The sequence below is a fragment of the Falco naumanni genome, chromosome Z (genome assembly GCF_017639655.2).
Source record: "Falco naumanni isolate bFalNau1 chromosome Z, bFalNau1.pat, whole genome shotgun sequence".
NCBI lineage: Eukaryota > Metazoa > Chordata > Aves > Falconiformes > Falconidae > Falco > Falco naumanni.
In genome coordinates, this window is record NC_054080.1 from 60,982,860 (window position 1) to 61,010,039 (window position 27,180).

The 27,180-nt window shown below is 38.7% G+C and overlaps 1 protein-coding gene across 1 annotated transcript in view; it reads left to right on the top strand.

The window, feature by feature from the left end:
* JMY (junction mediating and regulatory protein, p53 cofactor) overlaps positions 1-27,180 on the top strand; it is a 73,604-nt gene that overhangs the window by 16,811 nt on the left and 29,613 nt on the right. The window contains exons 2-4 of the mRNA XM_040579738.1: positions 3,949-4,122; positions 21,208-21,358; positions 23,551-23,720. Of these exons, the coding sequence (XP_040435672.1) occupies positions 3,949-4,122; positions 21,208-21,358; positions 23,551-23,720 (495 nt within the window). The remainder of the gene's footprint in view (positions 1-3,948; positions 4,123-21,207; positions 21,359-23,550; positions 23,721-27,180) is intronic.

Consider the following 27,180-nt stretch of genomic DNA (forward strand, 5'->3'; position numbering starts at 1 on the left):
ACATAGGTTGGAAAAGGCCCTTAACATCATTGAGTCCAACTGTTAACCTAACATTAAGTCCACCACTAGACCATGTCCCTAAGTGCCACGTCTTTTAAATGCCTCCAGGGATGGTGACTCAACCACTTCCCCAAGGCAGCCTGTTCCAATGCTTCAGCACCCTTTCAGTGAATAATTTTTTCCTAATATCCAGTCTGAACCTCCCCAGTGTAACTTGAGGCTGTTTCCTCTTGTCCTGGTGCTTGTTATCTTGGAGAAGAGACAGACACCCACCTCGCTACAGCCTCCTTTCAGGCAGTTACAGAAAGTGGTAAGGTCTCCCCTGAGCCTCCTTTTCCCCAGACCTGTTGGAGCAAGTCCAGAGGAAGTCCACAAAGATGACCAGAGGGCTGGAGCACCTCTCCTGTGAAGAGAGTTGGCTGAGAAAGTTGGGGGTGCTCAACCTGCTGAAGAGAAGACTCTGGGGAGATCTTATAGCACCCTTCCAGTATCTAAAGGGCACTTTACAGGAAAGATGGAAAGGGATTTTTTTACAAGGACATGTAGTGATAGTACAAGGGGGAATGGCTTTAAACTAAAAGAGGATAGATTTAGAGTAGATACTGGGAAGAAATCCTTTATTGGGAGGGTAGTGAGACACTGGATGGAACAGTTGCCCAGAGTAGCTGTGGATGCTCCTTCATTGGAAATGTTTAAGGCCAGGCTGGATGGGGCTTTGAGCAACCTGGTCTAGTGAAAGATGTCGCTGCCCGTGGGAGGGGGGGTTGGAACTAGATGATCTTTAGAGAGCCCTTCCAACCCAAACCATTCTATGATTCTAAATAACTCCAGTTCCCTCAGCTACTCCTCGTAAGACTTATGGTCTTGATCTCTAGGCCAGTTCACCAGCTTTGTTGCCCTTTGGTCACGCTCCAGAACTTCAGTGTCTTCTAGTGAGGGGCTGAAAGCTGAACACAGTTATTTGCAGTGTGGCCTCACCAGAGGAGAGTATAGGGGGACAGTCACTTCTCTAGTCCTGCTGGCCCCGCTGTTTCTGTAGAAGCCATGATGCTCTTGGCCCTCTTGACCACCTGTGCACATACTGTAAGTATAATTTTGAACATGTACCATAATTTATCAGTGGTGCTTTTTAAACTGGATTTTTTCATGTGTCTTCAGTTTCTTCTTTGCCACGTAACTTAACCCAGTTGGAATTTGAGGCAGCAATTTTAAAGTGTTGGTCTGAGAGGACAAAATAATTTCAATGCACTTTTGAGTGGGTTTGCAACCTTTGTAGAAAAGGTTAACATTCAGCTGTTTTTCAGTAAAATGTTGTCTCAATGAGCCTATAGAAGAACATGTTAATAGATGGATAGGTGTAATGAGGCTGTATGTAACCAGTGCTCACAGGTTGGTAACCTTCCTACCTGTTTTGAAGAATATCCTTATTCAGGAGCTCTTTGGTTTGAAACGAATAGTGTGACACTCTTTGGTTTCCAAAGCAGTTCTCAGTTTTGCTGTCTTTTCTGGGGACTGTAGTTTAAATGAAATTTCATCACTCTTTTCATTCAGAAAGGTCCTCATTAGGCATAGGAAATGGATTCTCTGTGCATCATTGCCTTAGGAAGGAAGAATCATTGCTAACCTTCGTGTTTATAATTTAAGAATGTATATATTCTGTATGAATAAGTTGCCCTCACTTGTATCTTTTTCTTGGGGGTTTTATTGAAGCAGGTGAGGATTAGGTTTAGGATTGGGATAACCCCAGCAGTAGACCAAATGAAATGACACAGACAAGACCTTGAAACAACGCCTGCTTGCTTGGCTTCTGTATGCGCAGGATTGTATTGATAATTCATTGCTTTATCCATACCATTTCCAGTGACGGACATAATTTTCACTGGACAGCCAACTAATTACAAGCAGATACTTGCTTTTAGTGTTCTTAAGATGTCTTTGTACTATACTGATGGTCATATAATTGAAGTGGCCCTTCATTTCACAGAATGGTTTGGAGTTGAAAGGGACCTCAGGAGATCATCTAGTTCAACCCCGCCTGCTAGAGCAGGTTGTACATACAGGATTGTATCCATAGGGACTTCGGACTCAAACCCAAGAGCATCTGGGATGACTTCTGTCCCTGTAATTGAAGGTTGAGTTACGTGTGTGTTTAGCCCTGAAAGTTCATGGAATGTCAGTATTAGACTGCAGGCCAGAAACCACTACCCAGTAGTCTTGGTGAGAAGTCAAATGCCACAAAATATTACATGCTGCTGGAAAAGAGCAAGAAGGGTGTAGCAAATCACCTTGCAATAGGAACAATTTCCTGGGTGAAACTTTTTAGATCATATAATAAATAGCCTCATTCTGCTGAGGAATGTCTTATCTGTTCTGCACCATCTCGCCCAGATCTTTAATCTCTGCTGAGCCTTGCTGAGAGAGGGCTGCCCTGGCTTGTCAGCTGACCATTGTTTTAATGCTGAACATGAATATAAAGCTACTGCGTGCCTCTCTGCGTTCTGCTCTGCATCCTCTTTGTAACCTTCGTCGGTCTTTAGCGCTTCAAAGGAAGCCCAGGTGGGGCTTTTCAGAAGTAAGCTTTACATAGGAAAAAAGTTTTCTTACCTGGTCAGGAAACTGAAACACAGCATAGCAATGTAAGCGTAGTGGAGCAAACTGGGTAGACAGTATGGTAATCATCAAGACTTCTTTTGTCTGTACTGGGATATCAGTGAATCAGAGACACCAAAGATCTGTTGAGACCAAAGCTTCAATTTCTAATCTGCAATTCCCTCTAATTTGTCTTCCAGTTGTATTACTTGATGTAGTTCAGTACGCTGAGAATATTTCATGTAGGCTTGGCATCCAACTTGAATGAACAGATGGAAGATACAATGTGCTTATTCCATAGTGTTTCTAATCTTTTAGTTTAAATAAACTTGGACTGTGGATATATGCTTTTGAGATGATAATATAAAGGACAAGAGACTTTGACGTTGAAAATTACATAAGAGAGGAATTAATTTCAGATAATCTTGTCTTTGTAAATGCATCAAATACTCCACTGTCTGTCTGAGATTAGTTTTTGTTTAACAGTTTAATATTTTTTTTAGGAATATAAAAGATTTCCAGCAGCATGTGAGGTCTACCCAGGCAAATGCCCAAAATAGATGGAAAACAAGCATATAAATTGAAAACATACATTGTAGCAAATTTGTACAAACAGATGTCTTTCTGGCTTCGTAAGAGCTAAAGGAAGGAATGGACAGACTTTGCTGTTGTGTTCTTACATAATTTAAAACATAAATTATTTTAAGTATTTTTTAAAGCTTATAATACTTGGATAATTTCCTTTTAAAAAATATCTAATGGAAACTTCATGTATTTGAAATTTCATGCCTAAACTGTCTAGGCTAAAATCATAAGTGAAAGGCAAAATTACTAGGAATGCATCACAGTTTCATATAGATTCTTCTGTGTCTGGAGCTGCACTGATACAGTGATGCTGTGTGGGTCCAAAGTACAGGCAGGCCAAAAAAAGAAAACCCAAACACCAAAAAAATCTAGAAAGATCAAAATGTGACTTCTGGTTTGTCTCCTTTCCTATGACTCCTTCCCCCGCAACACCTGCAAGTGGGAAGCATGTGAAGTAGCATATCTGATTACTATGTTGTAGATTCTTGTACGAAGTTGCTTTTTGTGCTGGCTCTGTGCTCATATTCACTTCCAGAGATTTTTGGAAAGGAAAAATCAATAGGAGTGCTGCACATTTTGAATTAAGGTTATCAGAGATGTGCTTGTAATTGACTGGATAAATTCAAGATGTGAGTGGGAATTAAAATTTGACTGATGATTTTGTGGAAGAGGGAAGATAATACAAGAGGACAGGCTAAAAAATGTTTTTCAAATGACTGTCATTTTAGCAGGAATGTTTGCATACATTCACTAAAATTGGCACTTTTTCCACAGCTTCTGGAAAAACATAAGAACACGGAAAGCATGGTGGAGTTGCTTGAACTCTATCAAATGGAAGATGAAGCCTACAGTAGTCTGGCAGAAGCTACCACGGAGCTCTACCAGTACTTGCTACAGCCATTCCGAGATATGAGGGAACTTGCGATGCTTAGAAGACAACAGATAAAGGTATGGTAAAGGTAACTGAATTTCTTATTAATGGGGGAATAATGCTTTTAGTCACTATTTACTAGTTAGCACTTCTATTATGCAGTATGTGCAGTGATGGTTTCTCCAGTAGATGTTGACCCTATTTTTCGGGTTGCTTTACTTGGAGTAGTGCTGAGTGTTGCGAACATCTCATGACATATGTAGCTAACGGTCACCTGTTTATCTTACTGTGTGTGTTCACCTACTAAATTCAGCAATTTATTTGAAACTTACAATTTTATGATATCTAGGAATACTGGCTAATAAGTGAAATAGACACATGAACAGTATATATATTATTATAAATTCTTATAAAAGATTACATAGGAAGTTACTTTTCATTTTAGTTTTCTGAGATAATCTGATAAACCATGAGAAGTTAGTAGCTTCTCATCTATAAATCTGTAAAACACTTAAACATGGAAGCATATTAGAAGTATATAATTTGTTGTAACACTTTAACAATACTTTTTCCTAAGTGCTGAGAAAGTATAGGTAGCTGAAAAGCACTACATTTTGATAAAACTGTTCTATAATATGTGTTTGTTTTAAATAAAAAGTAATTCTAATTTTAAATACTTAACCAGAAATAACAAATGTCATCTTTATTGCATCTCAGAGATACTTTTGATAAAATCTTTAGTCTCTATGCAGGTTATGATTCTTCTAATAGATGTGTTATAGAAGCTGAAAATAGGTTTGTTTACGCTTTATTGCAAATGTGAATTCATCTCAGCTTGACACCTTGTTCAGTTAGCTAATGTTGTTTTTACTGGTTTCAGTTTAAAAAGATAATGTTTTCTTATGGTTTTGAATATAGAGAAGGGGATGCAAGAGGATTTATGATTCCTAAACTAGTTTTACTTTGAACTGTTGCTCTGGCCCTGAAGTAATTTCTCAGGCAGTTCAGCAATCTGAAACTAACTTGGTGAGATAATGTGATGATATTTGAAACAAAAGTGAAAATGCTCTCCCTGCCCCATGATAAATGTTGCTAAATAGAGAATTGGGATGAATATTTTTTCAGATGTATTATACGGTTGAAGGTTATGAACACTATGTTTCATAAAAAGCCTTCTTCAAAGCATGATGAAATAGTTCCATTTTATTTGAATTTGTAGCAGAGGAAAAGTTGATTTTTCTTTTTTTGTCGTTGTTCTTTTGTCAAGAAAAGGTAAATATATTAAGTAGGTAATATGAATGAAGAGTAATGTTTTGTTTTGGGGGGCTTTTTAACCTTAATGATCTCTTGAATTACCGTTTAAAAATACCTCATTTTCTATTGTTCCTGAAAGAATAAGCTTGGTGAACTACAGAGGTATGTTCTGTGGTTGGTTGTTTTAGTCATGTGTAGTTGCATCTAATGTACATTAAGTTCTCTTCCTAACTTGGCGATTTTTGGGGTTCTAAAACTTTGTCCATCTGTATTGTGTGGTAGAAAAAGATGCCATCTATTGTTTTTCATCTCATTGTTTGAGAGAAAGCAGTACTTGTATCTATGATGACAAAATATATATTATATTGGGTAGCTAGGGTAGAATAATTGCTTTATAAATAGAACTTGTGCATTAAATGGTTTGTGTTAACTTGCTGCATATGTTTTTCTGGCAGGCTTAATAATTGAACAAAGATCCTTACATTTAACCCATATGGCTGGGGTTAGCTCAATTTTCATGCATAGTAGAAGTATTTCTCATGCTTACTACCTTAGTGAAATGGGAGCTGTGAATATATAATACTGTTTACATATAAAGAATGACAAGGAGAAAGATAAAGTTTGGATGTAGAGCAGGGTAAGCAAGGAATAATTGCAGAATATGATACTAAAATGAAAAAATGAGTTAAACTCGAATACAAATATTAGTATTTGGTCAAGATTGCATATGTATTCTGTAATACTTTTTTCCTGGTTTCGGCTGGCATAGAGTTAATTTTCTTCTTAATAGCTGGAGCAGTGCTGTGTTTTGGATTTGGTGTGAGAATAATGTTCATAACATGCTGACGTTTTTTAGTCATTGCTAGGTAATATTTATACTAAGTCAAGGGCTTTTCAGCTTCTCATGCCCTACCACCGAGAAGACTGGAGTGGCACAAGAAACTGGGAGGGGCCACAGCAAGGACAGCAGACCTGAACTACCCAAAGGGATGTTCTGTACCATAGAACATCATGGTCAATATATAAACTGGGGGCAGCTGGCTGGAGCTGACAGTTGCTGCTCAGGGACTGGCTGGGAATCAGTCAGTGGGGTGGTGAGCATTTGTATTGTGTATCTCTTGGGGTGGTTTTCCCTTCCCTTTGCATTTTCTTTCTCTTGCCTTCTCCCTCCTTTTTATGACAGCTATTGTGGAAGGAGGGGGGAGTGAGTAGCTGTGTGGTACTTGGTTGTCGTCGAGGGTTAAACTGTGACGATTATACATTTTTAGACCTCTTCTGTATTTGGTATCTGTTTATGATTTGCGGGGAAGTTGTTTCAGTTTATCTGAGATTTTTAATAAGTATTTTAATCAATTTCATTTTGTCAGTTTCAAGAATGAGGTTAGAAAAAAATTAATCGCTTTGTTTATAATCTGTGAGAAGAGTATTTAGTGTCTTCTCCTTTTGGAGCAAGACACAAAAATTGAAAGATGTATCATTTGGGTATTAAATGTCTGCTGCTGTTGTGGTACTTCTAGGAAGAGACAAACCTATAGGAAGGAGGGTAGAAGTAAACAGTAAATTCTGTCTGCTCAGTGGAGGCTTATTATGGTAGGACAGCAGCTGCATTCTCAGCAGATTCCTTCTTTGGTGAAAAAAACAACCAGCCAACAAAAAAACCCAGAACGAAAGTTCATAACAAAGTTAAAACATTTAGAAGCTTGAAAATACAGATTAGTACGGTCCATGGTAGACATGATAGAAGTAGTTTGTTTGGTTTTTTGTATACATTTTACCTTGATTCATGCTAGTTTTTCAGGTGTGTTTTGCCTCGTTTAGTGTGAAGGATGGATCATTTAGTATGGTTCAGAAGTCAAAGCTATATTGTGAAGCACTTAAATATTGCTGAATTTGGAATACATTATGAAAAAGGTAGAAGATTATGGAAGGAGAAGATGATGGCTTATTATGAAATGAAATGTCACTCTAGAAAACTGACTTCTGACAAAATTTCTACTTAATTACGAACTAGTCATCTGACCCTAGAATAATGCATTCAGTAGTGATAAGTTTCTCATTTTTGGGGCTTCCAGCTTCAGAAACCAGCTTTTGTTCATATAAACGCATAATATTTCTAAGTGCTGCTCAAACGTATGGGGACCTCCCTGTAAACCTGGCGAAATGCTTATCAGATACCATGTATTCTTGAAAAAAACAGGATAGTGCAAGCACAGCAGTGTTTGAGACTTTTAGACTTTTTTTTGTATATTTGATATGGGAATAATCCTGCTCACCCCAAGGCCCTTATGGGGGACACAAAAAGAAAAGCCAATTATTAAAGATGTTATCAAATTGAGAAATTCTCATCAAAGAAGCAAGTCTGTATTCATTTCAAAATTAAAATGTAAGATAATGCATACTAGACATGTTCTGTGTTGTTTAGGATGACCATGTTTTCTAAGGTAAGTGAAAAGTTATATTGATAAACCAGCCAAACAGAGCTATAATGTTGTTCACTGAATGCTTGAGAAGGTATAATAAAAGAATTTAAGACAGTCTTATAATTTATATACACATAAAAACTGCTGAATTTTTATAGTTAATTTTAAATTTCATTATTTCTGGACTATTTCTGGACTGGTTTAGATGTAATGATATTCAAAGACTTTCAACCAGTGAGATTTAGCATGTTAATTTCACTCCTTGGTTTACTGATCTTTTTCTTCTGATTTCAAGCTCTTGGATGTAGCATAGGCATCAGGCAAGTGAAGCTTTTCAAGTGATGTTACATGGGTTGGGCTATCTGTATATTTTTCCAAAAATAGGGAAGACAAGTATGAACTTAAAACTACAGAGGAAACAATATAGATTATTTTATCTAGCATTAATTTTGAATTCGAAATGGATTGTAAGATGCTTTTTTTGCTGGAAATCAGACTTCTAATGAACTAAAAATAGCAGTAATATTTTTGATTCACATTTATACCCACAAGCTTTAATTTATCGAAACTGATCATTTCCCTGTGAAAATTTAGCCAGGGTTTTTGTATGTTATAAATACACATTGCCATAGCAGAAAAGTAGGAGTAGTGGGCATCAGTAGCTGAAAACCTGAAGGTGAAATACTCCTGAAGTTTGGAAGAACAGTAGATAACTCTGCTCTGGTGCTTTTGATTTCAGGTAGTTAAATCTTAATTTTGTCTTATCTGCCACATACAGTGCAGTCTTCTTCTGAAAGTGTGGAAGGGAGGGACCAGTTAGTGGTTGATACTTGGCTATAGAACTTAGTGACAGGGTAATATGATCAAGCTGTAAGCACTTCAAGGCTAAGATATAAAGTGTTCTTTGTCACAGGATACCAAATCTGGTTATTTAAAAAAGAAAAACTTTCAAAAGAATAACTTCATGAGCAAAACCCCAAAGCCTTTTTTGTATGTACAGTTGTGTTCACTGGTTTTCACAGAGATAAAGAAACTACCTTGCTACTTTAAATTTTTATGGTCTTATAATTGTGGAAAGTACTTCAGTCATATTGATCAGGCACTGTTGGATCAAATGCCAGGTGAAACCAGTGGGAGGCTGCCTTTTGTTACGCTTTTTTGTTTGTTTATTTTTAAATGTGCTTGGGATTAGACTGAAGATAAAATGTAAGGTAAGTTGTTCATAGCTTAAGTGTTGAATGCCAGCAACCTTTGACACAAGCATTCTTGAAGGTCTGGATTGGACTGGATTTGCTTAACTAAGGACTGATAATATCTAGATACAGGTGAGAGACTACAGTCATCATTACCTTTCAATTAATCTCCAGGAAATGAGAACACTAAAATGTTGTTATATATTAAAAGCACTCTTAACTTCATTGCATATATATTCATTATTTTCACTGGGATGTTAATTCATTTGAACATGAGGGCTTTTTAAGGACCTTAAATACGCTAATGTTGAGGCCTAGCACTGGAAATAAGAGATCGGAGCAGCGTATAGCTTGATAATTCATAAAATTCAGTTTTTTGCCAACTTATAGAATACCTTATTAGTCTGTTGTGCTTCCTTTTCCAGCTCCTTTAAGCAGATACTGTTACAGTTGAAAATATAACTGGCTCAGCCATATGTAGGTTTATTTGTTGGTTTAATACTTGCTGGTGCATTGCAGTAGTGAATCTTGTTTTTACTTTGATTTGTGTAAAATTAAATGCTTAGAAATAAATTATACTGCATTGAACATTTTAACTTGTGGTTAAAAAATTTTCACAAAGGCTGAAACAAGTTCAAAGGAGAAGCTAAATATAGTGATGAGGATAGCTAGAGAGAATTACTTGGAAAAAAGAACACTTTAAAAAAAGTCTCATGATCTATAGAAGATTCTTTAGGGAATGGAGTGGATGTCAGTGCTTCATACTCTTAAATCTGTAGTGTTGCTCCCATAAATCAAATGGAGGAGTTCTGTATTACTAAAACCATGTGTTTATTGTTGGCTCTTGAATAGCTGATGTCTTAGTGAGGTGGTTTTTAACCATGAATTTCTATTTTTTAATCCTCATATAATATTTTGGAGTACATGATGGTCTTGCAGTGAAAAACATGAAAACAAAGCTACACCAGGCACATTGGGAGGACACTAAAGCAGCACTGAATAAAATGTGTAGATTACTTGTATGGCAATCAGCTCGGTTTCATTCCTCTTACTTTCGCGAATCACACCCTCCAGTAGTTACAGGCTAGTGACTTGCTGATAAGCAGCTGACGAAAAGCATCTGGTAAAAAAAGCTAGCACTCAGTGCAGAGACTGAAACAGTTCAAAGAATTCTTAAGTCTCCTTTTGTGTATCTGTAGTTGAAGATGACATCTTTGCATCATGAGAAATTATAGCTAAGTAAACCTGGCTTTTGAAAAACCTGTAGAGTAGGGAAGAAATGGTAATTAAATTTATGCAAAATGACTGGATTTGCAAATTAAGTTCATAAGCTTTGTTGAAATTATTGCTTTCTTGTTTAAGAAATGGTGTGAAGCTGAATTATGCTGTGATAGTCTTTCTAGTCTTAAAGCTTGTTTCAGAAGGTTTGTATGCCAGTCTGTTTACATTCTGAACTATAAATCCTGTAGACTATTGTATGAACTTACAGCAAATGTTTTGCTGACTTGAAATCAGGGTTTTCTAGGCTTTTTGAAAAAAATGCTACAGACAGAAAATCTGATGGAAGGCAGGCTGGTAGTCTGAAGCAGTGAGGAAAGTGAACTCTTGATATGAGGTTGCTGACTACAAAACTGTAGTATGTATCTGATCACTGAAATATGCCTGTCTGCAAAGTAAGAGCACAGAACTGCTCTGGAGGTTCAGCTGTAAAACTGATTAAAAAAATTTGTAGAAAAATCTAATTATTTTTGAATGCCAGAAGGTTGGTTCGTTGGTTTGTTTTTTATTTCAAAAGCTCCCTTACAAAAGGCTGGGCTGGATGATAATATGGTAGGTTAAACTTTCAGCAAGTAACAAGTAATGCTTGTGCAGAAGGGTGTTGACAACCTCCGAAACTAGACATGCACATTTATATGCACTTTATTACTCCTGAGGAAAAAGGTGTAAGAATTACTGTGAGGAGTTCTCTGGAAACAGCTCACTGTTCAGCATTTTGAAAGAGGAAAGAAAGGTTTTGTGGTGGTGTTGTTGGGGGAGGGGAACCCAACCCAAAACAAAACAGGAAACAACATCGCATCTTTTTCTGTATCCATGGTGTACTTGCATCTTGAATGCTGCAGTTTGAGTTTCTATCTCTCAGAAACATAGTATCAGAATATGATCAGAAAAGGATCAGAATAGTTACAAGATGGCCATGAGGATAGTAAGGGTCAGCGCAAGGACAGAGTAAGTGGATCAGGCTGTCTTCAGTTTGGAAAGTGAGTGATTCATCTTGCATAAGAAAGAGATTTATAATTCAAGAATGATATAACAAAATACTGGATGATTTCTTTTCAGTCTTTCTCATACTGAAAGAAAAAAATAAGGTTCTCTCAATGAACTTGTAGCACTTTTAAAACAGTGCAAATAAAGGAAAAACAATTAAACTCTCATTAAACACACCTTACATACTCTGTAGCAGTAATTTCCACAGTTTAACTATGGAGACTAAGTATGTAGATGTACAGAAAGAGACAGACTCATCAGTAGCTATTAATGATTCAAATAAGCCATCAGCTCAGGAAGCCTCTAAGCTGGTTAGTAATGGATGTTGGGAGTCATCAATGTATCTATACCTCATACCTTAATTATTTTTTTTTAAGTGCTAGTAATCATTGCAGTTAGAAGCAGGGGCCATGATAGCCTTGGATCTGACCTATGATTAGGAAATGGGGCAAAAGATGGCAGAATCAGAGTGTCCATTCAAAAAGGCATTTTGATGAAACTCTGAAATGATCTTAAACATGAAGAAAATACTAAATTCTGTGTCCCTACAAGGATTAGAGTAAAGGAAAGTGAAAACTGGAGGTGTGTGAATTTTTCTTTTGCAGTGTTTGAGATGGAGAAAGAAAAAAGGAAGAGACTGATGTAATATTATGCAGGCTTGGGAGAAGAAGAAAAGAGGTTTAAGGTCTTCAAAGACAGAAACTTTATCATGACTGTAAAATTTGTGATTCCATGTTTACTTAAATCTGTAAATAGTTTGAAGTCTACTTTTTGTTTTCAGTAGTGCTCTTAAAAAACTGTTGGTAAGCTTTCTTGATATTTGCTGAATTTATACTGGATCTTACAGGGCTTTATTTGCAGTTACAGTTATTTTCAGTATCCCTGTTCTTGGGTATTTATATATGTTTAATTTCTTCTTGTCTAATACTTGTGTCCTTATTTTCCTTTTTTCAGTATTATAAAAATTGTCGGTCGTATTTTTGATGGACATGGTTAACATTTTATTAAGGTATATATTAAGGTTTTTTTTACCTGAAGATGGAAAAATCCATCCAATCCTTTTCATCCCCAAACAGAATCTAGAACATCCAGAAACACTCAAGCCTACCTGCTTTAACACTCAGGCTCACTTGCTTAAATGAAGTTTTCAAACAGTGTCTTATAAAAATTCTCTTCCCGCACCCCCCCCCCCCCCCCCCCAAGTAAAGCTTATTTTTAAAGATGAACTTTTTTTAACCTGGATCTGAGTCAGTGAAGCTGAAATGTAAATAAAGTTTTTATGTACATGCATTGTTAAATGAGGGAGGCATAACACAGGGTGCACGGTTTAGTCTTAATTCTGTCAATTGCCCATATAAAATATTCGACTTAGTAGTTTTAATGCTCCTTTTTCTTATGTCTGGGGAAAACCCCAGTTGAATAATCACAATCATTTGTCTTACTCTTGCCATAACCTTAATCTTGTATGATTTTTCTCTTCTGAATACTTCTTAATTTTTCAGCATTCTCCATAGTTCTGTAAAAAGCCATTCACCACTGCACTTTGCAGTACGAAGACATTATTCTTCAGTCGTCTTTCTGTATGTCCTAACATCTTTTTTTTGCTTTTTAGTTCATTACTTCCTTTACAGTCTTTATTGAATTGTGTATATCATTCTTTTTTTTTGATTAATGTAATATAGCTTGTATTGTTAGTTCCAGGCTCCAGATATTTTAAGGGATGTATCCAGTGTAAGTTAGTTTGCATGTATTAACATTAAAATCCATATTAGTATTTCTTAGGATAAAACCAGTAAAATTGTAAAGCCTTTTTTACAGCTGAGCGCTTGCACTTAATGTATTTAGGGCTGTACATATGGAATTAGAACATATTTTGGGAAATAGTGCTGGGTTTGTGTTACCAGCTGGAAGTATAGTTAAATTAAAACCTGTAAGACTAACTTTGAGATGATGAAGCTGAAATGCATGCTTTCTGGCCACTATATCCAGCAGGCTGTGGTTGGAATTGGTTGTTTGGCCTCCTGGAATGCTGTCAGGACCCGAAAGGAGTCGTTTAGAGGATGACCTCCCTCCCCTTGGGAGCAGCAACCAAGTTTGTGATTCCCTTGGACTGAATTAAGGTGGAACAACAGCAACCAACCAGTTGTACAATTTATTAATACAAAATATAAAATGTAGTTAGATACGATAGCTTGATGGTGATTACTTTAACTGGATAAGCAAGTTCTGTGCCACATGTTATTACTTAGATCTGATCACTATTCAACAAAAAGAAGGGGGGTGGGGAGCGGGGAGAGAGACCACCACCTGTGGGTCCAGTGGTGTCCTTTGGCTCGCTTCACCCTAGGTGTCTTGGTGGTGGGGCTCCCACCTGAGCTTCCATGGTGGGGGTCCTACCTGAGCTTTCATTGATTCAAGTGTTATGCTTTCAAGAGAATGCCTCATTTGCATACAAAGCAGTTGTGGGTGTGCTCTGTGTGTGCACAAGTCCAACGTGTGAGCGGTGGTCGCAGGGGGTCCTCATCAGCGATCGTGATGGGGGTTAGGCAGCCTCTGCTCTGCACATGAGCAGTTGCCTTATGTTACCACAGAAGTTTGTTTCAGGAAGCGCTAGCTAGACTTTGCCCTCACAAGTCCTAAAACCATTCCATCGTGTACCACCCTGTGGTCTTCTCCAAGCTGAGTGGAACAGCTTTGCACCAGCTCCGTGCTGAGCAGTGTTTAAGGCAATTATCAATGTTTCAGTTCCTTACAGCAGCTCAGTGTTTGAGCTGAAACACTCCTTCATGTATGAAGCGGTTTCTTTTTTGCCTACTGCCTTTGCCATTACCACTGCAGTGGTCCCTTAACTTACTTTGTTTTGTTCTTATAATTAACTGATCTGCAGTTGTTAAATTTCATGTTTTTCTCCTTTTCTGCCTATTACAAGTCTGCTAGAAGAAGGATAACACAGGGAGCTGGAAAGATGTGACAGATACCCGCCTGAGCTATCATGAGATCTGGTCTAAGTCTGTTTCTGTCAGTGTTGTCCATCACTGTCCCAGCTGTCTTCAGAAAAAAAAAAACTGGAAAGTATTAAAGACCCTTGAGGATTGTTTCTTTATTTAGGAGATGTATACTATAGAAAACTTAACATAATCCTACAGTTACAGGCCTGTTTCTCATATCTTCTCACAATAAACTTATATTCTTCAACAATCTCTGACCCTAGTGTACTGGGTCTGGCAGAGCCCCACAGCAGCCCTCTTAGTGCTGTGCTTTGTATTGGTGGCTAGAAAGGTGGTGATAACACACCAGGGTTCTGGCTGCTGCTGAGCAGCGCTCTCCCAGCATCAAGGCTTCTCTCCAATCTAGCCCCCTGGTAGGCTGGGGGTGGGCAAGATCATGGGAGGGGACATAGCCAGGACTGCTTCCCCAAAGTGACCAGGGGGATATTCCATACCATATGATGTCTGCTCAGATATAAAAGCTAAGAGAAGGGAGGAGGAAGCGGCGTGGGGGGATGGGCAGTATTCATTATTTACTGTTTTTGCCTTCTGGAGCAACCACTACAGGTACTAAAGCCCTGCTTCCTGGGAAGTGGCTAACCATGGCCTGCTGTTGGGAAGTAGAGAATAGAATCTTTTCCTTTGCTTCCATGTGCATGATTTTTGCAGTTGCTTCATTAAACTGCCATTATCTTGACCCACAAGTTTGGGTTTTTCCATCTTACTTTCTCCACCCTCTGTTCTGCTGGGGAGGGAGTTGATACAGTGGTTTGATGGGCACATGGTGTCCAGCCAAGGTCAACCCACCACATCCAGAGAAGAAGAGTCTTGCTGCCACAATTGAGAGACGGGACACAGCTTGATGCAAGCAAATGTCGCTTTAATTAGCCTAATAGCATGATTATATACACACAAGCAATTGTTACATGTTATTCTGATTGGTCCAAAAACTTGCTTATTCTATAACTGTGTGGCAACTCGCTGAAGATCTCGCGCTAGCTTATTTAGCAATTCAGCAACAGTTAAAGACAACGTCTGCAGTTCTTGAACCATGTCCTTGAGCAAGCTGACAAACTGACCACCTTATTCCTTGTATAGTCTCAACTTGATACTTAGTCCTTGTTTCTGTACCCTTCAGTAATTTCTCATGTCCCGTATCACCAGGGCTTGTGACCCACAAGCTCGAGCACATTCCTTTCAGCTAACGGATTGTTACTTGTGGTCCTGCTTCCCAGGCCCCCCCCTCCTGCATCTTGCCTCTTGTGTTTCGTTCTCACTTGTTCACAGGCTGGATTAGGGACCTTCTTTCAATTTGTTTCCTCTGAGGAACTAATTTGTTTTCCTTCAGAAACATATCTGTATGCTGTAGAAGCATGTTCTGTAATGTTCCATTACTCTGAAGCAATAGCTGATGGAAATAGGTGTTTACGTGATGTATTGAAGTTAATGGCTTCTGCTGTTTCTTCCTATTCTTGAGTGCTTTCTGACAAACACTTCTGTGAAAGCTGTCAAAATGTTCTTAGCTTTTATCTGAAGAAAAGCTTGCTTTAAGGTCTTCAAAAGCGAGTTTCATTGTCAAGCAAGATATCCGCTTCCTCCTCTCCCCCGTGCCCCCCCCCCCCCAATTTTATTATGAGTCTTGGATTCTTCTCAAAGAGAATATAGGGGTTTTAGGAAGAATAGCTGCAATAGTTTATTAAAAAAAACTTTAGATTTGGCTATGTGATCTAGTTGTGAGGTGGGAGAGTTTTCTGTTAGACTATGTTTCTGCCAGAACTTTTAGTCCAAATGAGGAACTTTCACACAAAAAAATGAGTTTGAGAAAATGTTAGGGAACTGAAAAGCCTTTTAGGTTAGAAAAACCTTCAACTATATCAGAGTGTCTTAATTTTAAACTAAAATATTTGCTGAATCAAACCTGGGTGTGCAGGTTTAAAGAATGTCAATTAGATGATGACACTGCTTAGTTTTTCTTTCCTCCCTATTTCATTTCTTTGGTACCTTCTCTTAGTCATAGCTAGCATGGACAACAGTAATTTAAAGAATATGTTTCAATCTAGTTTATAAAATGACCTGTGCTGTTTTATGCGCTATAAAAACAAAAGATGCTGGCATTATAAAGGTGTGCAGTGAGTAAAATGAAGCATAAACATGTTATGCATGCATTGCAAACAGTAATGGAATGCAGATGCACATAAGAGCTTTAATTTCATAATGAGAGTTATTGTCTCACATCAGGGTGATTAATTATTGAAGAGAATGTAGAAAACAGTCTTCAGAACTCATGAGCCTGTTCGTGTTGCTGTTTGATGGTCTGTATGTATTTCCCTTTTCCTTTTTAAATTCTTAGTTAGGATGAATGCAGAGAGTGGTAACTTCCACCATGAAGGGGTTGTAGGTGGGGAAGAAAGCTGCTGTTTGTTCTTCATAAGCTGCAACCTCTAGAGGCAGGTTCCTTGTCTTCCCTTCCCAGCTTTTTTCCCCCTTACAGCTGTGGTCTTCCCCTAGCTAAACTACCTTTTTTTTTTTTTTTTCTCCCCATGGGCTTACTTTCTGGTTCCTGTGATAACGTAGAGCTCTAAATAATTTCTATCTTCTGTGTAAAGGTACCCAAATTATATTATTTAAATTGAATATTATGATTTAATATATATTTGTATATATTTGCTGTAGTGGTACTTCACTTGACTGGGATATAATGCTCAGCCAGCCATTTAGCAAGGGGGACTATGTATATTTGACCGCTACATCTCAGTTGCTAATCTCTGCTTTTCTCTGGTGATTGTCTGTCCTGCCTGGAAAGGATTATAAGCATAAATTTAATTAATATCTGGGAGGTTATAATAATTTTCTAAGTAGGTTGCACTTGAAAACTGGTAATTCTTCTCTCGGGTGATTGGTGATTATCAGTATTTACACTGACAATACGAGTATTTTTTTTCCCACGTTTTCCCGAAGTGTGCCAAGTACCATGGCCAAAAATAGCTATTTACTTGCCATCTGTCTTTTACTTTGTCAGAGTTACTTGGCTTAGATTTTAAGGAATGACAGTAACTACCTTTGGAAAGGTTGTTAGCAGTATTTTCTTCTACATTGTTTTTTTTTTTTTAATAACTGTATTTTTCTTTGTGCTTCTTCAAGGAGAAGCTGAATCAGGTGGAGTGCTCTGGCTGGCTGGGAAGAGATTGCTTTTCCCATGGGGAGCACTGGAGCTTGTTCAGGTCAATAGAGAGGCTGTTGGAGGCCACAGGGTGTGTATGCCAGGCAAGCTCAGAAAAGTAGGCTTGAGCAGGAGCACAGCCTGTCTGCTGGGAGAGGCAGAGAGCAGCAGACAGATTGCAGAGACCCAGAGATTGCAGCTTCCAAGGTACCAAAGGGGACTCAAAGTTTGCTGCCACTCAGGAAGTTATTGACCTAAAAGAAACAAAGCTGGGAAGCAAGGACCTGTCTTGAGGGACATAGTGCAGACTGTGTTCATTGAATACCTTTCTGGAGTCTCCTTCTGACGAGTCTGCTTTTACCAAAACTACATCATCTCATGAGGTGTAATATTAAAGCAACTTGATCTCTTTTCCTTCCTGGTTGCATGGGAATCTCTCTGGCTGCTTTAGATAAAAGGCTACCTGTCTTTGTAATACACAATGCCAAGCTCCCTGCATGCTGATAGTTAACTTCCCTGAATTTTTTACTCATTTGACTCTTACTACACCATGAATGGTCTCAGATGTCTTCTGCTGGCAGTAGGTGGCCGCAGTGTGTTGTCCTAAACTGAACTGGACTATCCAGAGAGTAACAAAGATCTTTGTGGCTGAAGACTGTTACTCCAGGAATCAGCCTGGGAGCCTGGATCTTCTAAGTATATGCAGCTCTTGCTTTTTCTGGAACTTTATAATTCTGAATTTGTCAACTTTAACCTTAGTGGCTTCTGGCTGGCATAGCTGTCCAGCAGCTTCAGATGTGAAGGGAACAAACTTTTCAGTTTAAGGCTCATCCTCCTAGCTAGCCACCTTTCTTAAGGAAGCAGCTGGGGCTTTTCACCTGTCAAAGGCTGTTCCCCACTGAAAACCTGATGCTGTCTTCCCCTGTTGAATGGATGTTCCTTTTGAAACAGTGAGACCCTCCTCCTTGTCATGGTTTAACGCCAGCTGGCAACTAAGCACCACACAGCTGCTCGCTTACTTTACCCCAGTGGGATGGGAGAAAGAATTGGGAGAGTAAAAGTGGGAAAACTCCTGAGTAAAGATAAAGACAGTTTAATAAGTAAAGCAAAAGCTGTGCTTGCAAGCAAAGCAAAACAAGGAATTAATTTACTGCTTCCCATCACAGGCAGGTGTTCTGCAATCTCCAGGAAAGCAGGGCTTCATCATGTGTATGTAAGGGTTACTTGGAAAGATAAATGCCATCACTCCAAACGTCATCCCTTCCTCCTTCTTCCCCCATTCTTTTTCTTTTATTGCTTATTTTATTCCCCCTCCTTCTTCTTTTATTGCTGAGCATGTCATATGGTGTGGACTATCCCCTTGATCAGTTGAGGTCAGCTGTCATGGCTGTGTCCCCTCCCAACTTCTTGTACCCCCCCTGCCTACTCACTGGTGTGGTGGTGGGAGAAGCAGAAAAGGCCTTGACTGTATTAGCTCTGCTCAGCAGTAACTGGAACATCCCTGTATTATCAACACTGCACAAATCCAAAACATAGCCCCACCCATCCCAGCTACTTGAAGAAAATTAACTCTATCCCAGCCAAAACCAGCACATCCCTCCTCCATCGTTTCACAGCTTTAGGGCAACAAAGTTGATACTGTGTGTCTGTCCCTTAGCCAAGCTGCAGGATGCAAAGTCCAAACATGAGTATTGGCTGTACCTTGGTGTTCTGATGGTACTACAAGACATTTCAAGTAGCATATTAATCTATTCATGTTCATGGTCAATAAATGTAAGAGTTTGACTGTCTTGCTAGATAACAAGCTGTGTAGGCTCTAAGCATCAGGGCAGGTCAGCTCAAGCAGTATTAGGGAAGCGCTTCTGTTCTGTGTATCTTTGTGGGGCTCCTTTCAGGCTTTTATTAAGTATGCTGCTGTTGCTGCAGTTTTAAGGCATGTTGTTGGTCTGTTCCTGTTTGTGCAACTACTTGGGGACCTCCTTCTAAACAGTAGTTTGTGGAGTATGCTGCTTCCTGTCTTTTACATATGAATGTGTCTATGAGCAAAGTGCTTAAAGGGAAATGGAAGGTATGCATCAGTAACTGTACCAGGTTGAACTGGTCCATCCTCATAAATGCTTACAACCCCATCTTCTTCCTTGTTCCCCCAGTTCCTAAAGCTTTGCAGAGCTTTGACTGTCTGCTTATGGTTGCATATAAATATGCATACTTTTATGGGTATTGCTAAAGCAAAGACTTCTTGGGTTTTGTATGCCTTTCTGTATGAATATCCTCAATGTGAACGATGGCATGGATGACATACTTGGGATTGCAGTTAATTAAAAGGTACTTTCCTGTTTGTCATTTGCAAATACTTACTCTAGGGAACAAAGATACAATTGTATTATGGGGTCAGAAATCTCTTTACCTTGCACTATATGTGAATAATGTTTCGGCAGCCAAAACTTTGTGAAGAAATCTTACTTTGAGGCTTCTTACTCTCTTAGAAATGATGCCTAACAAGAGCATTACTCACATGACTCAGTGATCCTATGTCAATTCCAGTATCAAATGACCTCATCTTTACGAAGGAATAGAAGAGGAAAACTTAACTGTATTGGTTTTTATCCTGCTTCTCAAAGGAACTTGCCATTTTGGAGTTCTGTGTAAATGAAAAGTATTAATTTCACCAGTCTTCATTCACTGGTATGGAATGTGGGAATCACAGTACATATGTGCTCCATTGAACTGCATGTTACAACCTATCTAGTAAAATTATTATTCACTTACCATTTGTCCATATTTTTATTTTACCTGTTGCCATTCTAAGGATTTTGGAAGTATATAAGAAGTAGATTGAAATACCTTATTAAACTACTTTAAATAATCTTTTGTTTCTTGGAAAATGTTTAAAATGCATCTATGTATTCCTTACTTTAAAAATGATGCCTCTAGGAGATGGGATAAGTGGATATGCGGAGGTGCATCTTGAACAGTCACTTAAAAAGCTATTGTTTGCAGTTCAGCTATACAGTGGAATGGCTTTCTGAGACCAGATCGAAGCTTTGTGAAATCAAGATTATTACTGGAGGCATTAGAATTTCAGGTTAAAATATCTGGGGACTTGTAAGATTATCAACACTTCTGAGTTTGGGGGCTTTTGTCTATACTAGTGAGGTGTTTTCTTGACTGATGTAAAAGAAAAATATTCAAGATTAAGGCTTTGGGAGCAGGCCTAAATATTTAATTATTTAGCTCTGTTGTCTGTAGTGGTACTGCTTAACTTTTTAAAAGTGTGTAAAAATTTTCAATTTGGGGAGAGAAAGCTATATTTTTATTAATTTTTTAAAAGAAACTCCAAATCTTTTACTGGTTTCAGATCATTAATCACTTCAAAATAAAGTTGCCTTGATCTTGTCAATGAAAAGATACTTGAGCTCCCATTTCCAGAGGAAAATACATTTATAAAAATAATTTAGAACAAAGAAAAACTACTAATGCGTTGATGATTACATACCCCTGCCCCAACATATCCCCTGTTTCCAGCTTCATTCTGGCTGAAGAGCGTTCACTTTCTTTAGAATGTATTCTAGGCTGGAAGAAAGCCTGGATGAAGTATACTTGTTATCTGAAGGTAACATGATATTTAACAAAAAAGATACCAACAAATCTATATTTGAGGGTTTTGTGCTTCCAGTAATAATAGTAATGAAACCACGGATGTACTTTTTCACCAGAAAGAACTTCAAAAGAGGTGTTTTTTCTGTTGAATAGAAGCTATGGTGATTTGCTTGTAGTTTTCTCTCCTTTTTATTTTGCTTTTTTGGCCACCCTGAAACACATCGCTGTTGGAAGAATAGCAACATTTAATTATGTTGTTAATTATGGACTGATTTATTTTCAGATCTCGATAGAGAATGACTACCTAGGCCCCAGAAGAATTGAGAGTCTGCAAAAAGAAGATGCTGACTGGCAGAGAAAAGCCCACATGGCTGTGCTTTCCATTCAAGATCTTACAGTTAAATACTTCGAAATAACAGCTAAAACACAGAAAGGTAGTTAGTTTCTCCTATTCTATCTGTCAAATAAGATCTCTAAATATTTATTTAATGTTTACCATGTTCTGCAGTGAACTGTAATTTTTTTATCAATGAGGAGAATGCAGTTGTTGTTTCAATTTGGTTTTTATTCTGTGTCTAAGTCTTTCACCAATAAGCCTTTTCAGAACATCACCAGAAGTCAGCAGAATAGAAATTTCAGATAAAAGTTTTGCAACCACTTTCTCAACGTGTTTGTATCAGCTGCACTGTACATTTGCAAAGGATTTAGGGAGCACAGAGTCCCTGATGGATTCTGCCTTCTGTACTAGATATGGCAGACCACCATAGTATGTGTTTATTACCTTTGAATTAATTTCCTTTTCCTGTCTCCCCTGCCTTTCAGTATTTTTTTTCATAGTTCTAAATGTTGAGCAACAGCTCAGTTTAACTACTTGGTGAAAGCTGCTCTGTTCTGAAATCTTCATGGATAGAACCTTGCCATTTCTATGCTTGAAGAATGCAGCAGTTATACTGAAGGGTTGGTGCAGTAAAGCCAGGTCATATGACTTGCTGTGTACATCTATGCTTTCTTCCTTGTACCATTTCAACTTAAATAATCAGTTTATAAGGGCAAACACACCTGAGGATGTGGTTTCATTTCAGTTCTTTTAGTTCGACTGTGGGCTACCACTGACAGACTTTGTCCAGCTGTTCTTCCTGCCTGACTGTGGGTTCCTGTTTCTTTCTTTGCCTTGACGATAGTGATTGTGCAAGCAGATAAATAAGCAGTACCCCTGGGAGAAAATATCTTTTTGATGGGTAGGTTTCCTGTCATCTCCCTGCATGACTGCTAGATTTGCCTCAAGAGAAGCAGTCACTGCGAAATGATTTCTTTTGGTGATGACCCAAGTTAAGGATAATGTGAAACTCCGCCTTGTTTTGAAAAAGTGACTAAACCATTTCAAGCATGTTGGAATGTATTTGATTAGAGCAAATTCTTAGCTGTCTCTAATCATTTTGGTTCCTTTTCTAGTTTGACAAAGACAGCATATAAAATACTGCATTATTTGATAAAGAACATGTATTTACAGTTATTTACTTTTTGTTTTGTTCACATGCTTTTTTTACATACAGCAGTCATGATTGTGGGCAAAAACACTTGGAAATGAAATGCCTGGAAACTATTTACAACCATTGACCTTTGGTGTACAGGTTGCTTGCCTGTTTTGTTATGTTTTGGGGTATTTTTGGCCTCCCCTGACCACTGGGTGGTCTTACATATGAAAATATGAACAGATGGCAGAGGAAAAACACATGAGAACATAAAGGTATTTTTTTATTGCCTAATGACAGCATGTAATACCTTCTAGCACCTGGGGACTGAACACTACCCCTTTGATTGTGTGACTTTGCTTTTGCTTCACAAAGCTAAGTGTACACTATCATATGATGATATCAAAAATGATGAAAATCTCATGTGTGTCAGCCTAGATGTTGTCTGGGGCTCAAGAACAGAAAATCTGTATCAGGCAAGGAAAGAGACTCATGCTGCTCTGAAGTCTCCCTGAAAAGATTCTCATCAGTCTCTCCATATTAAGATCAAATTATGATTTGCTTAGTTACTTTGAAGTAATTTTCTGAAGCAACCTGCATCTGGAGTTAAAAGATAGATGTTATTTAAATTTAATTTGGTTTTCTACAGAATTGCACTTGAAGTCAAGCTGAAATTTTTGTTTTAAGTTGTAGAGTTTTTTTCACTCTGCAGGTTCATTTAAACTTATGACTGCACTGTGGAGGTTATTAAGGGAAACTGCAGACTACTAGCTGATAATTGGCACTTTCAGAAGCAGGGAAGATTTGGGATGCAGTTTAAGACCACATGGTAGCATTAATAAAGTATTTTTATTAAGTCAAGAATTCTGAACCAGTGTTTCAAGTATTCGGGTACTCTATATTCAGAATGATCCCTCTGTGGATAACTAAAACTGGAATTATAATGATAAAATTATCAACAATTAGGTGATTGCATATTTACATGTATCTTAAGAGTATTTACATCCTGGATTTGACCATTAGTACTCTGTAGAGTGACTACTCCCTGCTAAGAGAAAATTTGTACACTTTTGGATACAAATGTGTTCATCATCTCTGCAGTAGAATCACTAGTGAAGACTGGTAAGCTGTCTGCCTCTTCTTCCCTTCTGTAGCTGTGTACGATCGAATGCGAGCAGATCAGAAAAAATTTGGTAAGGCAGCATGGGCAGCAGCAGTGGAACGTATGGAAAAGCTTCAGTATGCAGTTTCTAAGGAGACTTTGCAGTTGATGCGTGCTAAAGAAATCTGTTTGGAGCAGAAGAAACATGCGCTGAAAGAGGAGGTAATTTTTCATTCCAATAAGTAGAAAAAGAAAACATGCAGGAAAAAACCAAACCTTAAGGAGTACTGATGTATTTAAAAAAACAACAACAACAAAACAACAAAAAAAACCCCAACAAAAAATCCCCAAACTTGAAAGTCACTGTTTTTCAGCTTTTAATAATGAAAGTGTATATTTAAACTTTTATTACACTCTACCATAGTAAAATGGAGTTGCAATGTAGGTGTGGTGGGCTTTGTGGCACTTAGTCTTCACCTTTTCATGATAGTTGTCCAGGAAGACAGTTTTTTACTGTTTACGTTTACAGCTATCCACTGAGATGAATAAAATAAAGAGAAGGGGCAGGACAGAGATCTGATGCTATATAATCTTCAGCTGCTATGTAATCTTTAGTTCTGAGGCATGACCACCTTTTTGGAACAGTTCTAACATTCCAGATGGAAGGTATCTGAACGTTAGTAAATATACAGATGACTGACCTGTTGTGTTGCACTGTCTGTTTCTGCTTATGCTAATGATTAAGGCAGTCTTCCACAGGGAGTTGTGCTAGTTACAGCTTTCCTGGGGAGTGAATGCATGTATTAAAGTGTGTTTAAATGTCTTAGGAGAAGAAACCTGCATTTACTGGGTTTTACAACACCTCCTCAAAAGCAAAAATGCTACATATCCTCTTTTAAAATTTGCTTTCGTATGGATACTTGGTGCTATGAACACTTTCTGTCATACTAATGTTAATTTACATTCTATGCAATCAGTTGCTTGTTTTTATAGAGCACTTTTCAAATGTTTTAGCAAAATTTGATTAAGCTGGTGGCTCTGTTACGAAAAAGTTAGCTAGAGAACTCATGACTTTAGCACTATATAGACTGGTAGAATTGTAAGCCTGATAAATTATGTGCCTATTTTAGAAGTTCTGTAGAAGAAAGCTTCATCAGCAAGGAAGAGAGAGTACATACAAGAGCCAGAGCATGAAAACAAAGTTTACTCCATTTCAACACCCTTTAGATTTAGAAAGCCAAAGTTGTCTGGAAACCTGAGTTTATCAGGCTGTTGCCATCCTTAGCCAAGAGTTGATGAGAGAAGCCAGCAAAACTAATTGGAAATACTATCTGAAATAAATTCACATCTTTAGAGCAGCTATGCATTGCCTTTTCAGTAGCACATTTTATTTTTCTCCCAGTGGAGATCTTCCATGATTTTTGCTGAATGAAATCTGTCCAGTAAATGAGACCTGATTGTTTGTTTTGATATGCAAAAGCATTAGGAGCTGTGTAAGAAAAGGAGAGGTTTGTTGCAGTATGGTGAAAAGCTCTGAACTGAGAGTTTGATGCTTTTTGGGATGGAGAAATGAGGAATGCTTGATGGGCATGCATGGGCATGATGCTTTGGGATGGTGTATTACAAAGTGTAGAGAGCTCTGCGTTAAAACATGGTGATGGGGAGATACGAGGACCAGCTTCTGTTCTGAAACATACTTTTTTGCTTTGAGAACATAAAAGCCCTGAGTATGCAAGGTCAAATGTGACAAATGTGACTGGGAATCCCGTACTGGTGAAGAAAGGTTGCAGTTTCATCATAAAGAAAGTATTTGCAAAAGTGAAATATCTTCTCTGGCAAGTCATTTAGCTACTAATGTCTAGCCATAGAAGATAAATCCAGGGTATTCCTTTAAAAATAATATTGAATTTAAAAATAATACTGAAATGCTTGAGAAGCTAATTTATCAAGGTATGACTTGAAGATTAAGACAGAAAGAATGACAATTCATACCAAATACCAGATATAACTGTTTATGAAGTCACTGTTGGTGATCAACAGGTTGTCTATGGATTTTTGAACATTTAGCCTTGGACAAGAAAAATGTCCCTAAAACCAGTGGTACATCCTTTGGAAGGAGAAAAGATGTTTCTTTTGCTGTCTGAAATTTTTCAAATTGCCCAGGATATTAATAGTAGGCGATTGTCTTAACCTCTTCTTTTTTTTTTTCTTTTAATATATCCTGCAATATCATGTCCTGATTATGATCAGTTCCTCCTACTTAACTAGTTGGAGTTTGTTCCACAAGTTGCTAGGTGTAAGTGAGAGCCTGTCTTTTATCAGTGGTCGGTATGCTCCGTGTTTCTCTTAAAATAAATTAGAAATCCTCTAATACCGTTTTCTGTTGGTTTTGAGATGAGCTTTTGTATTCACACTTAGACCTGAGCGTTTTTCTCAATTTTACTCCCTTCTGAGATTTCTCAGACAGCAATAGCAATGAATTAAAATGAGTACTTGAACTAGAGAAGAGTCAGGATAAGGAGGTGATTGGTGGCAGTTAACATGGCTTCCCTAAGGGAAAATCATGCCTGACAAATTTGGTGGCCCTCTGTGATGGGGTTACAGCACTGACGGGTGACAGAAGTGTTACAGATGTCGTCTACCTGGACTTGTGCAAAGCTTTTGACACCGACCCGTACGACATCCTTGTTTCTAAACTGGAGAGACATGGATTTGAGAGGTGGAGCGCTCGGTGGGTAAGGACTTGGCTGGATGGTCGCACTCAGAGTTGCTGTCAACAGCTCAATGTCCAAGTGGAGACCAGTCACGAGTGGTATTCCTCAGTGGGAACAAGTGGGACCAGTGCTGTTGGGCCTCTTTGTCAACGATGTGGACAGCTGGATAGAATGCGCCCTCAGCAAGACTGCTGAGGACACCAAGCTGAGTGGTGTGGTTGACATGCTGGAGGGAAGGGATGTCGTCCAGAGAGACCTTGGCAAGCTTGAGAGGTGGGCCCCAGCAAACCTCATGAGGTTCAACAAGGCCAAGTGCAAGGTCCTGCATGTGGGTTGGGGCAGCCCCCAGGATCAATACAGGCTGGGTGGAGAATGGATTGAGAGCCAGCCTGAGGAGAAGGACTTGGGGGTGTTGGTGGATGAGAAGCTCAACGTGGCCTGACAATGTGAGCTTGCAGCCCACAAAGCCAGCCGAATCCTGGGCTGCACCAAAAGTAGCATGGCCAGCAGGTCCAGGGAGGTGATTCTCCTGTCTACTCTGCTCTGGTGAGACCCCACCTGGAGTGCTGCATTCAGCTCTGGAGCCCCCAAAACAAGATGTACATGGACTTGTTGAAGTGAGTCCAGAGGAGGGCCATGAAGATGACCAGAGGGCTGGAGCAGCTCTCCTGTGAAGCCAGGCCGGAGAGCCGGGGTTGTTCAGCCTGGAGCAGAGAAGGCTCCAAGGAGACCTTATAGCAGCCTTTCAGTATCTGAAAGTGGTGCATAAGAAAGATGTGGACGGACTTTTTAGTGTGACCTGTAGTGACAGGACAAGTGGTAATGGTTTTAAACTAAAGGAAGGTAGATTTGGGTTAGATACCAGGAAGAAATTCTTTACTGTGAGGGTGGTGAGACACTGGAACAGGCTGCCCAGAGCAGCTGTGGGTGCCCCGTCCCTGGAAGTGTGCAGGGCCAGGTTGGATGGG